We start from the raw sequence: 19,065 nt of genomic DNA, 5'->3' as shown, positions 1-19,065 counted from the left end.
GTTTGCCTCGGTGTTTGGAGTTTGTTCATACACGTGTATGGGTCCACCACACTCAGTTTACCAGTGTCTCCTGCCTAATAATGATCATGCTTGAATTCTTTTTGGAGAATTTCTCTTTTCTTGTTTTTTCTTTTTCTCGTTTTCTCCTACACACTGTTGTGTGTTTTGTTTGTGGCTTTTGGCCCTTCTGTTGCCAGGTTTGGGTTCCTGTTTTCCTAGCTTGCCCTGCCTGTTGGCATTTTCAGGATCTCGTGGTGTCCCTTCTCTGGCGTCGGACCCGTAGTCTCGGATCTTCTGGCGAGCTTGCTCACGTTGGGAAGTTTTCTGTTCGTCAAACGTTCCATCTCCTCCTTTGCCGGCTTGGGTTTCCGGCTGTGCTTGCTCGGTGGTCACACCCGAGATCTTCCCGCAGCTCCGCCTCTTCCTAGGCTCGAATGAACCTTGACAGGGCTGTTGAGGTTCTGCCTCGAGTCTCTCAACTTAGGTTGGTGGTCAGGTGGCTTCGTTGTTGGTGTCCCACCTGCGTGCTTCTTCTTGGCGGCAGTATGGTTTTTTTTGGCGGTCCTTCCTTTTCCTTCTGTCCCATCCTAGGTAGCTGCATTTGTTGGTGTTGCCTTGTCTTTTTCTAGTAGAAGTTTGGGGCCGTCTTCTTGCCGCATACTGTCGCCTCGTTTCGTACGGCGTTGGCGGAGCCGCTTCAGCTTGCTTTCGGTCTTGGTGTTACTTCTGCGCCGTTTCGTAAGCTGTCTCCTGCTTTGTTTCATCTCCGGCTTGCTCATGCGCCTCCTGAGCTGTCCTGGTCTTTGGATTGCGTGTTCTTTCTTCTTATCCTCGGTTTGTTGCAGCCCTTTTGGTTCGGGTTTGTTTCTCGAAGGCTCTTTTCCTGTTGGCATTTGCCTCTAGGGGTTGGGTCGTTGAGCTTCCTGCTCTCCTCCGGCGCAGGGGTTTCTGCTCCTTCGGTCATGGCGATAGGTTTGTTCGGTTGTGGCCGTCTCCCTCTTTTCTAGCACAGAATGAGACTGCTGCTTTCCGGAGGGGTCCTTGGTTTGTTGGTGTTTGGTTGGTCGGGCTGGGGGTGCATCGTGTTTTGTGTCCGGTTGCGGCCCTCCGCTGTTATTTGCGCTCCACAGCTTCTGTGTTCGGGGCGTGCTTTGGATTGATCTGGTTCCCTTCTTCCCTATTTGTGGGTGAGGGTCTCCCAGGTTGTCCGCCGTGTTATTAAAGCTAGCCAGCCTGCGTTCTATCCCTGTGCCCATGACGTTCGTAGATTCGCTGCTCTTGCTGCCGTCTTGGCGACATGTCCTGGCTGACACTTGGCCACGGGGCTTTTGGCGGTCGTACAGGGTCCTGGCTGCTCGATATCTCGTGGTCGTTCCCGGGCCCATTTCTGGCTTATGTTACCTTGGGTTGGCAGTTGCAGCCAGTTGTCTCGACTTTGAGTTGAGTGTGCAGCGACCTCCTCCCGGATAGGTCTCTCTTATTTCCTCTGTGGGTAGTTAGCTCTGGGGAGCCGAAGAGGCTCCCCCAGAAAAGCAGCGTTGAATGTAATGAAACGCCATTTTCTGGGTGAGACCCGAAGGTTCCCCGGCATCCCTCCCGACCGGAGGGAGGGAGGGACGGAGGTTTTTTGCATTTTTTGACATCCAGCCTCAGAACAGGTGTATAGCCAGTGCAGTAGGTCTGGGGCTCCTTCCCCCTCCCAGGGAGATGGGGAGCTGCGCAGTCAGTGGTGCGGCGACTTGTAACGTCATGATCTTTTGCTCGTTTCTTTTAGGGGAGTTCTATCCACTTGTTCAGCTTGTGGTAGCAATTTTCACCAGAATTGGGATTTGTTTCGGGACGCTTACCTTTCTGGGTGCCTGTCCCGGTCGATGGCAGACATAGAATGCTTCCAACCACACCATGCTTCCTACCATGCTTCCGGTAGGCCCATAGAACTCCATACACATAACTGATGCCAAAGTCTGACATTAACATATCAGCCAGGATAAGCTCCAGGGAGCCTCCGGGTCTAACCCAGCAAATGGCGTTTCATTACATTCAACGCTGGTTTTATGGAAAAATTCATTTCGGTTTTCGTACTGTCTTTGGGAATGGATTAACTACAAAAACTTAGGTATCCTTGTACTTTGAAAGTACACCTGTTCTGTTGGTGACACCACCAACACCACGGCCATGTGTTCTAGTACCAGTACCACACGGTACCGAACTAGTACCTGCGTAGGATTTTTGAATATTATACTCCTCTCTAAATCATTTCTGACTTGCGCAATGTGGTCAGATATGCCGCAACTGTTCCTGTTCAACATGTGCAGCTGTAGGGTAAAGTGTTATTAACATTCTAAAATCTCCATAATGGCCATTTAAACCTTATAATTTCCTAATAGGCTTTTTCTTCTAGTTGTCTTGATGCAAATATCTGATCCACAAAATCTTGACTTTGAACTCCTCTCGTTCATTGCTAACTAAATTCTCAGTTCCCTCATACGTACTTATTTTCACAACAATTTTTGTTGTTCAGGAAAATATTTAAAATACAGTAGTGTGGTTTCAAAATCAGTTTACTCCTTTGCACCTGATGAATATAATACATATTATTTTACACTTTCAGCTTATGAGCTACCTCTGAGTGAAGGCCTCCACTTTGAGAAGAGATTGTTCCATTGCACCTTTGCTACTGTGAGTATATTTATTACCATTTGTGAGTGTGCCTATCTTATCTATCAGTGACAATGATGAATGTGATTTATCCCTATATGCCCTGCCTCCAAGCTTTTTTTATGTCTACTGTAGTAAGCTATTAAATCTCGTGTTTAGGTTTTGTGCTGTATTTGCTCTTAAAGTTGTGAATGGAGGCAGCATCCATGTAAATTTTTGTGGATTCCACTGTCGCACTTATTCTGGTGTGACTGAAAATTTAAGATGATGTGTGTAGTACCAGTTGACCGGTCACGCACAGGGAAGAACAGGAAATAGCCTGAAGTAGCATGTGCTTTAACATTTTTATACTTATGGGGGTTCAGCATCAACTCTTTGGGCCTGCATTTTAAACTTAAAACCAACAGTGTACAAGTTCCCAAGCCTTTTAGGCTTCGTTAATTGAATTTGAAGTTATGTATGAAGTGTGCCTCCAACACCTCACTAATAAGTGCAGTTTGTTTGCACTTATTAGTCTCAGATACGTAAATGTCGCCGATACATAAATTAGTCGCAGATTCATAAATGCCCTCAGACTAGGGCATAAGTGCCCTAGCCTGAGGGCATTTGTGTATCTACCTCTAAAGGAAAGTATGAGTAAGATAACTTTATATCCCAGCAATACTGAATCTTGTATTAATCAGGAGAGAAAAAATGTGGCAATGTCTTATTGAAAATTAATACCCAATTTAACACTTTCGCCCGGGCATGACGCAGCATTGCGTCATCCGTTTACTGGCGGTAATACCGGGGATGACGCAGCATTGTGTCATCCACTTTAAATAATCGCCAAAAATCAGGTTTTTATCCAGTTTTGGGGGGACTGGTTTTAAAATGGGCGCCGATGTCTTCCCATTTTCTTTGTTGAGCCTCGTGGCCCTCAGGCGGCTTGGCACACGCCGTGGGCCCATTGTTTTCGCTCCACTGTTGTGACCAATGTCGCCTCCCCTCGCATCTCAAACGTGTGAACATTTCTGCTATTTTCCGTGGCTATATTTCTTACTGCGGCTTTAGAAACTATCTACGCTTACTCCACGATGGATAGTGATCATGAACAAGGCCTTTCCAGGAAGAAAATTGCGAAAGAAAGGCTTGAAAGGGGCGGGAATTGGGAATGTAGCTGGAAGGCGTCTGAGCGCTCACTCGCGGCTAACGCGTGGCCCGTCTTCAACTCGTCGGCGGTTGGAGCGTGACCAGGTTTTTTATTTTATATGCTAATGTTCCTCTAGAGAATTCTATTGCGAACCCATTGAGACCAAAATGAAAGACCTAGGACGAAAATTGAGGTGACCAGAGTGAAAATAGTGAAAACATTTTATCGCGTTTGCGCGCTCCTGGGTAACTCATTCGCACTTTCTCTGTTTGCTGCGGGTAATTAGCCTGGCTTTTGGAGTTTATATGCATTTAGTGCTGTAGAAAATTTTATTGCGAACACAATGATACCAAATTTAATCTCGTAGGACGAGAATTAAGGTGACAAAGTTGAAGAGAGTATACACTTTTCAAAATTTACGCGCGCTCCTGTGACACCCTGGGACCCAAATCGCACAGTTAAGGGGTGGCGCGCGGGGTACGCCAAAGTGTTAATATGATATTGTAGAGATTGGATAGAGGTCAAGTATAGTATGGAGTTGGTGGAGCACGGTTAAAGTCTATGAAGAATTCCTTTGTAGGTAGGATAGTCGTCATTCTCCATACACACAGGGAAGTTACTGATGTTGACAAGGGACTAAAAAAATACACATAGAAAATCACAATAGTGTGATGCATCAAATGAACAAATCCACAAGGGCCGTGATGAGGGTTCAAACCTATGTCCGAGAGGATCCCAGACGCTGCCTTAACCACCATGCTGCGCTGAGTTTATTGTGAAATTCCCCCCGGTGTGCATGAAATAAAGTGTTCCCAAAAAATTCCTTTTTTCTTCGTAAAATGATACATTCCCTTCCCTGAACATGTCTATGTAAAAATAAATACCAAATTCCACTTACTTTTGCTGTAGGGACGTGGACAAGGTGTGCTGTGACCTCACCAGGGCCTGGTCGCCCGTGCGTGAATCACCCAGACATGGTCGCGCGTGCCATTCAAGCACTGAGTGTTGCCACAGATATATTTTCAATTATTTGTTTTATGTATTTCCAATGCAGTTTTATTTATTTTTTTATTGTATATGATGCATATTTGTGTCCTTTACAATATGTATACAGTAGAACGTTCATGTTCCATGAAACTGTGATTACATGTGTCTGTAATGTTTCCATAATAAATGTTTATTGTCGCAATATTACCTGTTAAAAATCACAAAAATTACAATATGTACAGTTTCACACACTATTTACACAGTAACACACTGTATTACACACTCAGTACTTCAGGAAGTGAGTAATAATCAACGAAGTAGTCCATGGTACACAGCGCGACTTTCGCTTTCAGTGCACCAGGTACAGATAAATTTTCGCTTCCTGTTTCTCCATTCTGTGTGTTTGCAAATAACGTACTCACGTACACCCTTGGCTTTAGTACTTGTAGGCTGTATGTAGCCAAGCTTGTAAAGCATAAGGTAGTATTGAAAAGATTACAGGAAAAGATCAGTTTGTAAGGAAGTCTTGAAAAGATCACTTTGTATGGTCCCACACAGGAAGAGACTCGGCTTGCCTCAAAGAGTGTCCAGTCAGTTAGGAAGAGATTCAGGTATTGTTGAAAATATCTATGGAAAACACCACCATCGAAGCCGCTAACACTGTTCATCTATGCTACTTGTATCAGATGCATCATTACTGAAAGCAGAAAACGATTCATCAATGTATCATGTAAATAAATTGGAGATAGCATAGGATTGCAAGGGTGAGGCTCAGAGCTACAACTGGATACGCTCGCTGTATCGTCCTCATAGGTGCTGTATCACTTGCATCCAACCTTTGTGTTAGGTCCTTATTGCACCTAACTTCACCAATATTATGACCCTTATGTTCTTCAAACAATAAGGTTTGAATTTCACCGACAGAGCGTTATCTTTCAACACCGCGTCAGACAGGTGTTTGGGAGCCAGAGGCGCGTGTGCCACCCATGGTTGTTCATTCAGTACTAAGCCAGTCAGCAGCCCTAGGGCTTGATTATCTTGAGGTTATCTTGAGATGATTTGGGGTTTTTTAGTGTCCCCGCAGCCCAGTCCTTGACCAGGCCTTGACCAGGGCATTCTGGAATTTTTTTCCAAGATGGCTGCCTCTCACTGGAGGTCCTAAGAGTCCATTTTGTACACAACCAACCTTGTACACATTTAGAATTGGTACCGAAAAATCAAAGAGCTTTCTCGGTTGGCGCAGTTTCCCGTCGACTGAGAATACTCGGTTGGCGCAGTTAAGTGGTTAATTGTCTGGGATCCTCTCGGACATAGGTTCGAACCCTCGTGACGGCTCTTGTGGATTTGTTCACTAAAAAACTATATACAGTATAGTGGAACCTTGGTCTGTAAATTTTATCCATACCAAGAGACGGATCGTAATCCAAAAATTTGTACACCGAATTAAATTTTCCCATAAGAAATAATGTAAATTTAATTAATCTGTTCCAGACATCCAGATACATTAACCTAAAAATACTTTTAATGTGGGGAGCCCCATTGGCTCCCTGAAGCTATCTGAGCTGGTATGTGCTATATCAGTTTAAGGGCATCAGTCACAGGAGTCCTTATGCCTACCGGGGACTACGAGCCAGAACCTGGCCCCCCTCTGAGAGGCGCAGGGAGCAATGGCCTATGAGCACTTTACATTTAAAGTATGTCATAATTGCCATCGACCAGGAAAGGACCCAGAAAAGTAGGCGAATCAAAACGGACGTGTCTGGTTAACCTGTGCAATCTACATCTGAAAAGATAAAAATAACTCCCCTTAGAAAGAACCCCAACAAGCAACACTTCGGCAACTAGCTCTTCTGCTCGTTAGCATTATCCCCCCCTCCCCCATTTGAGAGGGGAAGGTAAACCAGCAGCCCACCACTCCAGTTCTTGAACTGATGTGCTAATGGTCAGACAGTCACCTCTGGCTACAAGTTCCTGTTCTGGATTATTGCCTTGTGTAGCTGTACCAGCTATGTATGGTGTGGTGGCCAGGTGTCTTAATGTACAGGCTAGGGTGACCTTCCTTCCTTAGGTGCTTAGTGAGTACTGCCCTTGCATGTCAGGGATATCTTCCTTGGGGTGTTAAGATAATCACTCCCCGTTTTAGGACTTCATGCATGATGTTGTCTTATCCCTTTGGGGTATGTCGGTGGTCTAGGGCTTTCAGTCTTGCCCAGGGTAAGGGAGTGTTATTGGCTGGGTGAGGCGCAGCCAGCTTTACTTCAACAGACCCCCGGGTCGGCTACAACAACAACAACAGACCCTTGACCCCTTAAACAGACACCCAGACCCTCGCGTCGGCTATCCACCCTTCAGTTCTGAAGGTGGATGTCAAAACACGCGAAAAAAACGCCGACCAGAGGGAGGAACGGAATGCGGGCGAGCCTCAGGGTCTCGCCCAGAAAATGGTGTTTCATTATATTCAACGCTGGTTTTCTGGGGGGAGCCCCGTTGGCCTCCCGGAGCTAACTACCCACAGAGGAAAAGTAGAGGGACTTACTCGGGCGGCAGTCCCTGCTCACTCCTCAACTCAAAGTCGAGACAACTGGCTGCAACCGTCAACCCAAAGCGACACAGGCCCGACTAGGCCCAGGAATGTTCACGAGATATCGAACAGCCAGGACCCTGTTCAACCGCCAAAATCCCTGCACCCGAATGTCAGCCCAGGACATGTTGCCAAAGACGGCAGCAAGAGCAGCAAACTTGCGAACGTCATGGGCACGGTAATAGACCGCAGGTTGGCTAGCCTTAACAACCCTGCAGACGACTGGGAGACCCACACCCGTGAACAGGGAAGAAGGGAAACGGGATCAACCCAAAACACGTCCCCGGACACAGAAGCCATGGCGTGCAAATAACGGCAGAGGGCCGCAACTGGACACAGAACATGATGCACCCCCGGCCTGACGAACCAAGCATCAACAAAACTCCGGAAAGCAGCAGTCTCATTCTTAGCCAGAAAAGGAGGAGACGGCTGCAGACGAACAAATCGATAGCCACGACCAAAGGAGCAGAAACCCCTTGTGCTGGAGGAGAGCATGAAGCTCACCAACCTGACCCCCAGAGGCCAATGCGAACAGAAAAAGAGTCTTCGAGAAACAATCCCGAAACAAAGGGGCGACAACAAACCTCAGAGAAGAAAGAAAAAGAGAGCATTCTGTCCGATGACCAGGACGGCTCAGGCGGTGCATGAGCAGGCCGGAGGTGAAAACAATGCACGAGACAGCTAGTGTAATGGTGCAGACATAACATCAATATCAAAAGCAAGCTGAAGCAGCTTTGCCAGCGCCGCATGATTCGAGGCGACAGTGTTAGGCATTAGATGACCGCCATGGAACAACCAAGAGAGAAAGGACACCACCACCCTAACAGACAGTAAAGCACAACAACGAAGACGCAAAAAGAACCGGAAGGACCGCCAGGGAACTTCATACTGCCGCCGAGAAGAAGCCCGCAGGTGGGACACTAATAAGGAAGCCACCTGATCACCATACAGATGATGATAAACCTGAATATAAAATACCATATGTGAAGACTCGAGGAGAAGATCGAACCAGCCATGTGACGCTCTGGTCCGATCTACTGGAAAAGACTGGAGCCATGGAAAAACCTCCGGGTTAGGACAAGCAGCGCCCGAAACCACGGCTGGGTCGGCCACCACAGGGCCAAGAGGACTACTCTCCCCTGGTAAGTCTCCAAGTGAGTCAGGACCTGGAGCAACAGCTGAACCGGGAGAAAGAGGTACAGGAACGACAACCTCAACCAGTCCTGCCGAAAGACATCGACCTTGACGGCCTCGCAATTGGGGAAGGGAGCCACATACAGAAGGAAGGCGCCACGACCATGCCGACGCGAAGAGGTTCACCTCGGGGCGCCCTGAACGTCTGGCAAAGCCAACGGAAGGAGTCGGTGTTGACCGTCCATTCCGTAGACAGGGGAACGAAACGAGACAGGCCGTCAGCCAAGACGTTTGACACTCCCCGCACATGAACAGCCAGGAGAGCCAAACCCCGAGAACTCGGCAGACAAGTCACCCGAAGCGACTAGCGCCAAAAAGCCAAGGACCCCATCGAATCCCCCTGGTTCAGGCAATGAACCACTGGGGAGTAGTCCTAATGGACCCAGATTGTCGATCCATGGGCGACCTGAAGCCTCCGAAGAGCAAACTACACCGCCGCGAACTCCCGCACCGTATGCTGTGGGCTCGACAGAAGGACGGACACCACCATCCCTGGCCGGCCTGGTGAGCATTGGTCACAAAACCCCAGCCAAGAGACGACGCGTCCGTGAACACATCGAGCGAGGGCTCAGGCAGGCGCTAAAGCATTGAACCCCGAAAAACCTGAAGAGGAAGCCGGCGATGCAGCAGCCGACGCAAGGCCCCCAGGGGCCGAACTCGGCTATCGCGAGAGAGGCGGAAGGGATGTCCCTGAAGGAACCAGAACAGCCAACGAAGCCAAACCCAACCCGGTGGGTAGACCATCGTCACGAAGTTCAGGCTCCCACACAGATCCTTGAGCAACCACCGGGTGACCCGGGAGCCCCCCCAGAAACAGTATCATGCGGGACCGAAGCTGTAGGAGAAACTCAGGAGGAAGCGGTCCGAGAGTCCCACACAAGACTCAGCCAGGTTCGAGCCTGGGAGGGAACCAGATGGGACTTCCTCCAGTTCACCAGGGACCCGAACCCGGCGAGCTGGGAAAGAACCAAGTCCCTGGCTAGCAGACAAGAGGACTGGCTGGGAGCCCAAACCAGCCAGTTGTCGAGGTAGGCCAACACCTGAACACCTAAGAGATGCAGACGGGCCACAACGACCCTGGGTAAGGCGTATGAACATGCGAGGTCCCAGGTTCAACCCAAACGGGAGACAACGAAAGCGGTAACTCTGACGCCCCACAACAAAACCTAGCCAGTCCCTGAACCCCGGATGAATCGGGATGGGCCAATAAGCGTCCCAGAGGTCCAGGGACACCATCCAAGAGCCCGGCAAAGCCGAACCTGGGACAGCGTAGTCATCCGAAAAGGAGGGGCAATGAAACCAGGGGTTCAGGCGGGACAAATCCAGAATGAACTGCAGGTCCACACATCCCTGTTTCAGTACTGGGAACAGACTGGAAACCCATCTGAAGGACGTTGTTGTTTCGACCACGCCCAAGCGAACCCACTCAGATGACCCAACAGAGCACAGGAGAAGAGGCCTGCCTCGCTGGCCCCGAACCCCCTTAAAGGAGGAGGGGCCACCCAGTGCCACCTCAGGCTGAAAGAAACGACATGAAATGCCCACAAATCGTGGGACCAGGAGTGAGTGAGCAGCACAAGCCTCTCCCCCATCGCTCCGTCAATGTAGTAAACCGCTAAAAGGCCGGTGCCCCTTACGAGACCCAGAACCTCGCACAGAGCGACCACCGCACCGACCAGACGAAGGCGAGTCCGAAGATGGCGCCGGACCCGAAACTGGCACTCGTGGCCTTCCGTGATGAGAGGAACCCCGAGCCCTGGCACAACCCCTCCGGGAACGTCCCCCAAGGACCCCGGAACAACCAACATGTCAGACATAGGGTGACAAGTAGCCAAAGCAGCCTGTTTATACTGCTCCACGGCAGAATCCTCAAAAAGCAGTGGACAAAACGGCAAAGACATCCTAAGAGCCAGGGCCCAGGCCAATTCCAAAGAGGAGGCAAGCACCACCTGCCGACATGACACGCAAGCCGGGAAGCATAAAACAGTGAAACTGCATCCCGCAAGATCGGCGCAAAGAGCTTCAACAAGGCAGCCAACGAGTGAGCTGCCGAGCCCAAGGCACCGAACCCAGGAACGGCCACAAGCGCCCCCACATCCTCCGCAAGCCAGTACGAAGACAGCTCCAGGAGAGAAAAGAAATGCAAGGCCGAAGCCAAGAGGCCACAGGCGCGCAAGTCCTCAGTAAGGTGCGCAGCCGAAAGGGAGGGAACCTGCACATGGAGCTGCATGATGTCAGCATCCCAGAGAAGGGCAGGGGCAAACAAGCACTCATTGAGATGCTCAAGGTCGTCCCCCAGGAAAACCTGAACCACCGTCGAAGCCTCGCGCCACTCAAACGTGTGGGAACGACAGAAGGAATGCCAAGCCTCCAAAGCAAACAGGACAGTCTGCCAGCCAGGACAACTCCAGAATCTCGTAACGGACCCAGAAAGGGAACGACGTCCCAAACTTGAAAGAAGACGGATCCATAAGCGAGGCATAATCCGGATCACGTAGGAGGTAAGCCGCTAGGGCTGCCTGCCCGATCTGCAGACAGTAGGATGTGGTAAGCCGAAAACCTCCGGGAAGAAAGAACCAACACACCTGGGGGGAAACGGAACCGATCCCGGGGAGGGGCAGACACCAAATCCAACTCGTACACAGAGGGGTGAAAAGAGAACCCCACTCCTTGTAACAATAAACCTAGCTCAGAGGGCAGAAAAATCCAGGCGGGGTCCAGCGGGGCCCAAGGCCTCCAAGTCAGCCCCTCCCCCACCCCAGGATCCTCCTCAACAGGGCATGGGGCCGAGTCATCCACCAGAGCACCGGCCTCTAAAGAAAAGGCCGGCACAGCCTCGTAAGCCGGACGGAAGGGAGTCCACTGGTCAGACTCGGAGGCTGCGGCAGGGAGATCGGGACTCGAATGCCTCTTTCGCCACACCAGAAGGGACATTCCCCATGACTGCCCGAGTCTCAAGACCGTCTAAACCCTGCCCCAACTCCAAAACCCTCAGACGCTTTGGGGCCAGAAGCAGGGGCGAGGGGGTGGGGGGACCGGGATGAACCACAACGGGGAAAGGACGAGGGAAGGTGCAGGCTGAACCAAGGTCGAAATGACCCCCACCCCCAAGTCCCGGTCCCTATAAGCAAAACGGGGCAGCCTCGGGGCATCCGGGTGAGCAACCAACCGAGCGCTTTGCAACAACCCAAAGTGCACATGCAATGCCTGCCTCACTTGTACCTGTAGAAGATGATCATTAGACTGGGTAAACTGAATCACCAGCAAGCAGCAGGACTCGGGGTCGAAAGTGTCACCGACCTAACAGGCAGCATGACAGGCAAAAACAGAGTCACCCTGAGACAAGGGGACCGAGCAACCCTCGAACTTGCACGAAGCGAGGGTGGAACTCCGGGGTCACATCCATCAGACCCACGCGCCCCCGTGGGGTTTCCCAGGGTCCTAAGATGGAACTCAAGCTCAGGGAATCCCAGGCAGGGTACTGCTAACCGGCACCCAAAACTACCAAGCAACATTCTAAAGCTGAACCTCAGGGACATGTACACTCACAGGGATCTAGCAGGGGGCACCACCAGAAGAAAACCGTATTAGGTCAGATACCAAGGGGCAAGCAAGGCAGACCTCCCCCACAAGGCACAAACAAAAAGAAAAAAAATGCAAGAGGACAACGCACCCAAGGGAACAGAGCCGGCCGCTATGAATGGTGAAAACAAGCTGTGCAGCACCCTGCACCTTGTACGAGTGCAAGCTGCCTCTCACCCTAAGGTAAACAAGGGAGACAAATCATCCAAGCACCAAAAGGGAGGCCGAAAAACCATGCAGTTAAACAGCCCAGCAGAGGCAGGACCCAAGCAACCTGTGGAAGGTAGTCCCAAGGGCAGTACTAACAGGGCACCTAGGGAAGGCAACCCTAGGAGCATGCAGCCCGAGTACTGTAGAATAATTCCTGGCTCTCGTACCCCCTAGAAGACAGCCACCACACTCTAAACAGTGCTGAAAAATCACTGGAGCCAGAGCACACAACCTCTGCCTCTAGCATCAATCTTAGACCTGAGAGGTGGATAGCCGATGCGGGGGACTGGAGCTTCCCCCCCGACCCCCCCTCACCTGGGGAGGGGAGGAGCTGCACAGCGGCGCGACGACGTTTCTGTAAAGTTACTTCCCATCGTCTATATATGTATTGAGCGGTTTAAGGATTGATATCTTCATTGTGGTAAGCTGTCATAAACTAATTTAAATGTCATTGCAAAATAATTGTAATTTCTTGAATTAGTTACTTTTATTTTTCTTCCAGAATGACCGTAGTGAAGGTATGACTGCATTTGTTGAGAAGAGAAAACCAAACTTCACTGACAGCTAAGGTTTCTGGTTCCAAATATTCAAGAGGTTCACTTTTTTAAAGGTTTGTTGCATTCTTCTAGTTACTGTATTAATTTATGTAAGTACTGTGTTGTGAAACATGTTGAGGACCATGAACTGTGTCCCAGGGAACATGAAGGCACTGTATTGGTAATTTGAATAATATCTGAGATTCAACAAATATGCAAAAGTAAGTAAAAAATTTTAATAGGTAAAGTTATTTCAATACATAAGCAGTATCAACAACAAAGATGGCTCCACAATAAGGAAGGACAACACAACATGAAAATTTCAAAGGTTTCACCTTTTGTCTTTCAAAGAAGAGATGCCACAATAGTGATGATGCTTTTGAAGACACTGGTGTTTTCTAGACAGGAATGTTGTTGCACACTAACAGCCTCATTCAAAGCTGCAGAAATTGCTGACCTGGAGAGAGTGCAAAGCTCATTTACTGCTAGAATCCACTCAATAAAACATCTAAATTATTAGTACTCCTTAACCCCTTAACTGCGTTGCCTCCAAATGTGACACCCCCGCAGTGCGCAGGAAATAAATTCTTCTGGAAAAAATTCTTTTTTCTTTTTAAAGTGTCAAAAACCCTTCCCTCAGTATGGGTATGTAAAAAAAAAAAGTCGAAATAGTACTTACTTTGGCTGCTATGGGGTCCGGAAGTTGGGGCGTGACGTCATCATTCCCCGTGCGCCTGTGCCATAAGCTCTCGGGGGCGGTGGGGCGCCCGGGGCAGGGCGAGCGAGTTGCTGCGAATATATTTTCGTTCATTTTTGGCGCACCTTTCCAAATACATTTTCATTGTTTTTATGTGCCAATCCAATGTATACCCTGGAAACACAAACCGAAACTGTCTCTATTTTCCGCTTGTTACAACTTGTAATAAAGTTGTTACATCTTGGCTTAACGTGTTTATGACGTATTAGAACGTTGTTACAACTTGCTATATTGGTTGTTATAACTGGTTAGGAGGTGTTAAAACTTGTTCGAACGTTGTACCAACGTCGTAGTTTCGGTGTGTGTTTGGCGGGTAATGAACACGCACACTATAATATCGCAGTACAACATCCGTACTGTCCGTAGACACTGTGTTACGTGCATGAAACTTGTGTACACATATGCAGTACATATTTACTATGTATCATGCTAATATGTGTATATATACAATCTATTTACACACTATACACTGTCACACACTATATACATTCACCATCAACACATTCAGAACACCGCATAGCAGCTGCTTCGTATGGGCCAATAGCAGCTGCCTTGTATGGGCCAATAGCAGCTGCCTCCTATGGGCCAATAGCAGCTACCCCGTATGGGCCAATAGCAGCTGCCTCGTATGGGCCAATAGCAGCTGCCTCGTATGGGCCAATAGCAGCTGCCCCGTATGGGCCAATAGCAGCTGCCTCGTATGGGCCAATAGCAGCTGCCTCGTATGGGCCAATAGCAGCTGCCTCGTATGGGCCAATAGCAGCTGCCCCGTATGGGCCAATAGCAGCTGCCCCGTATGGGCCAATAGCAGCTGCCCCGTATGGGCCAATAGCAGCTGCCCCGTATGGGCCAATAGCAGCTGCCCCGTTTGGATATAAATTGGATAAGTTTAGATTTAGGAAAGACTTGGGTAAATACTGGTTCAGTAACAGGGTTGTTGATTTGTGGAACCAATTGCCGCGTAACATTGTGGAGGTGGGGTCCCTCGATTGTTTCAAGCACGGGTTGGACAAGTATATGAGTGGGATTGGGTGGTTATAGAATAGGAGCTGCCTCGTATGGGCCAATAGGCCTTCTGCAGTTACCTTTGTTCTTATGTTCTTATGTTCTTATGTATGGGCCAATAGCAGCTGCCTCGTATGGGCCAATAGCAGCTGCCTCGTAAGGGCCAATAGCAGCTGCCTCGTATGGGCCAATAGGAGCATTTGGTCATGAACACATTCAGAACACCTCGAGTGAGAGCAGCCACAACCAGCCAGTCTCCCTCACTCCAACATCTTACTCGCCAACATTGCTCCTCCCACCATATTGTTATAGTTCTTATTACACATGTTCTATATACCTATCTACATGTTTTATTTACCAGAACTATGCAAGTAAGCCGGTATTGTGTCCAAACAGTACAGTGGCCACCATACACTGCATGAAAAATCACACAGCAGACGACGCTACGATTACGTCACCTCCCTCGCCAAAATAGCTCCTCTCAACATTCTCCTGTTGCTGTTCTTACACTATATACACACACTATATATTCCCATGTACATATGTGTTGCCCATAGCGAACCACTAAGCTAGTATGGAGAGCAAAACAAGAGTGGCAGCCACACACACAATGAGGCTACCTCAATTCTCGCCCTCCCTCCCTCATCAAAATTCCTCCTTCCACAGTACTACGCACAATGCTAATTATAACCACAATCCTGCTATTATCACATTCCTGGTCACTAATTCCTGTAAATGAATAATTGACCACACGTTTATTTTGAAAAGGAACCTAAGAAATCATTTGAAGATTCCTAGATGAACGAAATAATGCTGTGGTGCTGTGACTAGAGCTGTGAACATCGTGAACAGCATTGAGTCACTGATATTTGAACATTGTACCCAGTCATTATCACACTCAGGCTCTAATATAACACTATCATAGCTAAATAATACAAGTTATATATATATTTTGACATTATTAGGCGATGCTGTGGTCACATGCTGAACAGCAGTGCTGTGCGCTCATGCTGCGAGCGCCAGCCTTGGTTGCTCACACACTACTGAGGCTCCCACACCTGGGAATGTGGACCACGATTTTTTTTAAAGATGGCGTCTGTTTACAAGAGCCCTGAGGAAGCTGATGTGAACCCCATGTAGCCGCGGGAGTTTTGAATGGAACGTGAAAAATACAAATACCCGGAGGCGCGTTGCGCAAACCAGACGTGAGCCTGCAGGCGCGTTGCGCAGTTTAAGGGTTAAAATTTTTAAATCTTTATTTAAATTTTCCACAAGATTATTTTCTAAAGGATCATGATGTCATGTTGCATGATGCTTAGATTCACAAACCTCCGCAGTGTGTTATGAACATCATAATTATTACACTCAGGATCATCTATGATACTATCAATGCAAAATAATTGCAGTTACTTATTTTAATCATCACTAGCTGTACCCACCACTAGTTGCTGTGGCTCAGTCTGTTTAAATGCAAAAGAAAGAAAAGAGAAAGCGCACATTTCTAATATGCTTAATTTCACAAAGCTTGTGGGTATACAATATTTTTGCTGTTCCATTGTCTGTGGAGATATAGAGATTGTCTGGTTTGCCTGTGGGAACCGACCTGTGAGATTTATATTTATTTAATTTATATGAATTTATATAGAATTTATATTTACATTAATTTGTATACTTCGATAGCAATTTGTATGATAAGTGGACTGTATTTCTGCAATAATCTCATAATCTCACAAATCGATCCTCTACACATTAGGGGGGTTTATATTAAATTTATATATATGCAGCCAATCAAACTACAGTATTAGACTACATACATTGAAGAGGTTCCTTATCTTATTGTACAGCAGGCCTTAGTCCACCAGGTATAACTAGGATGTAGACACCAAATTATCCTCTTTGAGGTAGCTTCCATCACCCAGTAACTGGTACACAAAGCATGCTTCCTCGTCTTGACCTCTAGTATGAGGCGATCTCGTGATCTAACCGGATCACCCTATCTAATGACATTAATGGCCACAAATGATAGATAAATGGGTTTCGGCAGAACACTTAACTTGTATTTGTTGACAGCGTGTTGATGATGGTACACCTTTGGTTTCCATAACACTTCGTCCAAGTAAAATTAACAGGAGCCGAATTGCTCCCGTGCCTCTGGTCTAAGTACAATAACAATGGCTGACCACTCCCTCACAACTGACGCTACTGGTCTACATTGTCCAGATGACAGTAAGTGATAGAAGGGTCACATTTACTCTATTTTAATTCTGATAATTAAGTTAATTTATATGAGATGTTTTTATGATGGTAAAGTCCAAAGACTAATGTATTTAAGAATAATTCCCACCATAATAGGTGGTGAATTTATAATAGTATGTGGTAATGATATCCCGTTTTCTATAGATGGGAATTCCACTACAAGTTACATTTTCTATGGGTAACTTGTTTATACAACACAGCAATATTATCTGTCTGTATGATATTATTAAATGGTGTCGGATTTTCCGACATTGCCGACTCGAGAACACGCAACATAAAATTGTCCATGTGAGAAGCAATCCATGTCTAGATATAAAGTGCACAATTCTAAAGATTGGTCCTGAGCTTTATTGATGGTGATTGCAAGCGCCAATTGAATTAGAAATTACAATCTATTAAATTGAAATGGCATATCTGTTTGATTCATAGTAATGCGAGGAATGAGGACATCTTCACCATTGAAAAGTCCTGTCAAGATTGTTGCTTCTACGACGTTGCTGATTAATTTTTTTACTGCAAGGCAGATCGAGTGAATACAACAATTCTGTTGGATAATTAACCACTTTATCTGCTTCCTCAACAGTATCGACGGACTTATATGTGACAGCCTCGCTTTGAATGTTAGACTGAATAATATTGTTAAGTTCGTAGACATCTTTGTTCTTGGCCTCAAGAACAGCTCGATCATTCAGCCAATCGTGATTCTTATAATTGGTTTGAATATTGGGAAATACTTTTTCAACCAATTCTTCTTTTGATGTCACTAAATTGCAGAAGTTATGAGGCAATGAAATTTGTCCTGAGGTCAGATCAACTGGCACGTTTCCGTTCACAATTTTCAGAAATTGATGTGAGAATATCGCAGCTGATGGATCTTCCGTTTTACAGCTAGACACGCAAATTTGTAGTTAATTTTAATCCTCAAACCGCTAGGGGCCCAAATGGAATTCACACCCACTAGGCGCAAAAAAAAAAAAAAAAAATACAAAAAATTCTTTCGTCTTATAGAAGTGTTCATTTTTGTTCCCTGATCACGGAAAAAATAACAAAAAAAAATCGTAGGTGGCATATTTTAGCCGCAATAGAGTAGGGAAGTGTGGCAAAAAACAAGCGTTGAATGTAATGAAACGCCATTTTCTGGGTGAGACCCAGAGGCTCCCTGGAGCTTTACCAGGCTGATAAGCTAATGTCAGACTTTGGCATCAGTCATGTGTATGGAGTTCTAGGGCCTACTGGGGACCATGGCCAGAACCTTGCCCCCTCAGAGAGGCAAGGGGAGCAATGGCCTATAGAAACCCCCGTGTGGTTGGAAGCATTCTATGTCTGCCATCGACCAGGTCAAGCATCCAGAAAGGTAAGCATTCCAAAACAAACCCCTATTCTGGTGAAAATTGCTACCTAAAGCTGAACTAGTGGATAGAGCTCTTCAACAGAAAACAAGGAAACTAGTATGACGTCATACGTCACTGCGCCGCTGTCTGCGCAGCTGTCTGCGCAGCTCCCCCCTCCCCGGGAGGGGGAAGGGGGAGCCCCAGACCTCCCACGCCGGACTATCCACCCATCAGTTCTGAGGCTGGATGTCAAAACACGCGAAAAACCACCGACCGGAGGGAGGGAGGGAGGGTTGCCGGGGAGCCTCCGGGTCTCAGCCCAGAAAAATAATTTTTCGGGGCTGTGGCGCCTTGGGTTGGCGTTTGCTGCCGGTTGTCTCACTTCCGTGGGGGTGCGTGGTGTCCGCCTCCCGGTTCTGTCCCTTTGACCTACCTCTGTGGGTAGTTAGCTCCGGGAAGCCGACGGGGCTCCCCCCAGAAAACCAGCGTTGAATGTAATGAAACGCCATTTTCATGTGTTTTCCGCTTGCACCATCCTGGTCTCTGGTCAGCGTGCTCTGTCTTCTCCTCGGTGTGTAGTGCCCCTTCGGTTCCGGTGTGTTTTTTCGTCTGCTCTTTCCTTTTGGCCTTTGCCTCTGGGGGTCGAGTCGCTGAGTTTTCTTGCTCCTTCGGTTTTAGCGTTTTGGTTGTTCGGTGGCAGCAGTCTCCATCTTTTTTGGCGCGGGGTGGGGCTGCTGCATTCTGGAGGGGTCCATGGTTTGTTGGTGCTTCGTTGGTCGGGCCGGGGGTGTGTCGTGTTGTGTGTTCAGTGGCGGCCCTCCGCTGTTGTTTGCGTG

The 19,065-nt window shown here is 47.9% G+C and overlaps 1 protein-coding gene across 1 annotated transcript in view; it reads left to right on the top strand.

Moving 5' to 3' along the window:
• Positions 1-19,065, top strand: part of LOC123763246 (Enoyl-CoA hydratase, short chain 1) — a 193,214-nt gene that overhangs the window by 159,076 nt on the left and 15,073 nt on the right. The window contains 2 exon segments of the mRNA XM_045750353.2: positions 2,612-2,679; positions 12,847-12,954. Of these exon segments, the coding sequence (XP_045606309.2) occupies positions 2,612-2,679; positions 12,847-12,912 (134 nt within the window). The 3' untranslated portion in view covers positions 12,913-12,954.

Source organism: Procambarus clarkii, chromosome 49 (assembly GCF_040958095.1).
Source record: "Procambarus clarkii isolate CNS0578487 chromosome 49, FALCON_Pclarkii_2.0, whole genome shotgun sequence".
NCBI lineage: Eukaryota > Metazoa > Arthropoda > Malacostraca > Decapoda > Cambaridae > Procambarus > Procambarus clarkii.
Note: the sequence above shows the minus strand (reverse complement) of the source record. Positions and strands in the feature narration are given on the sequence as shown.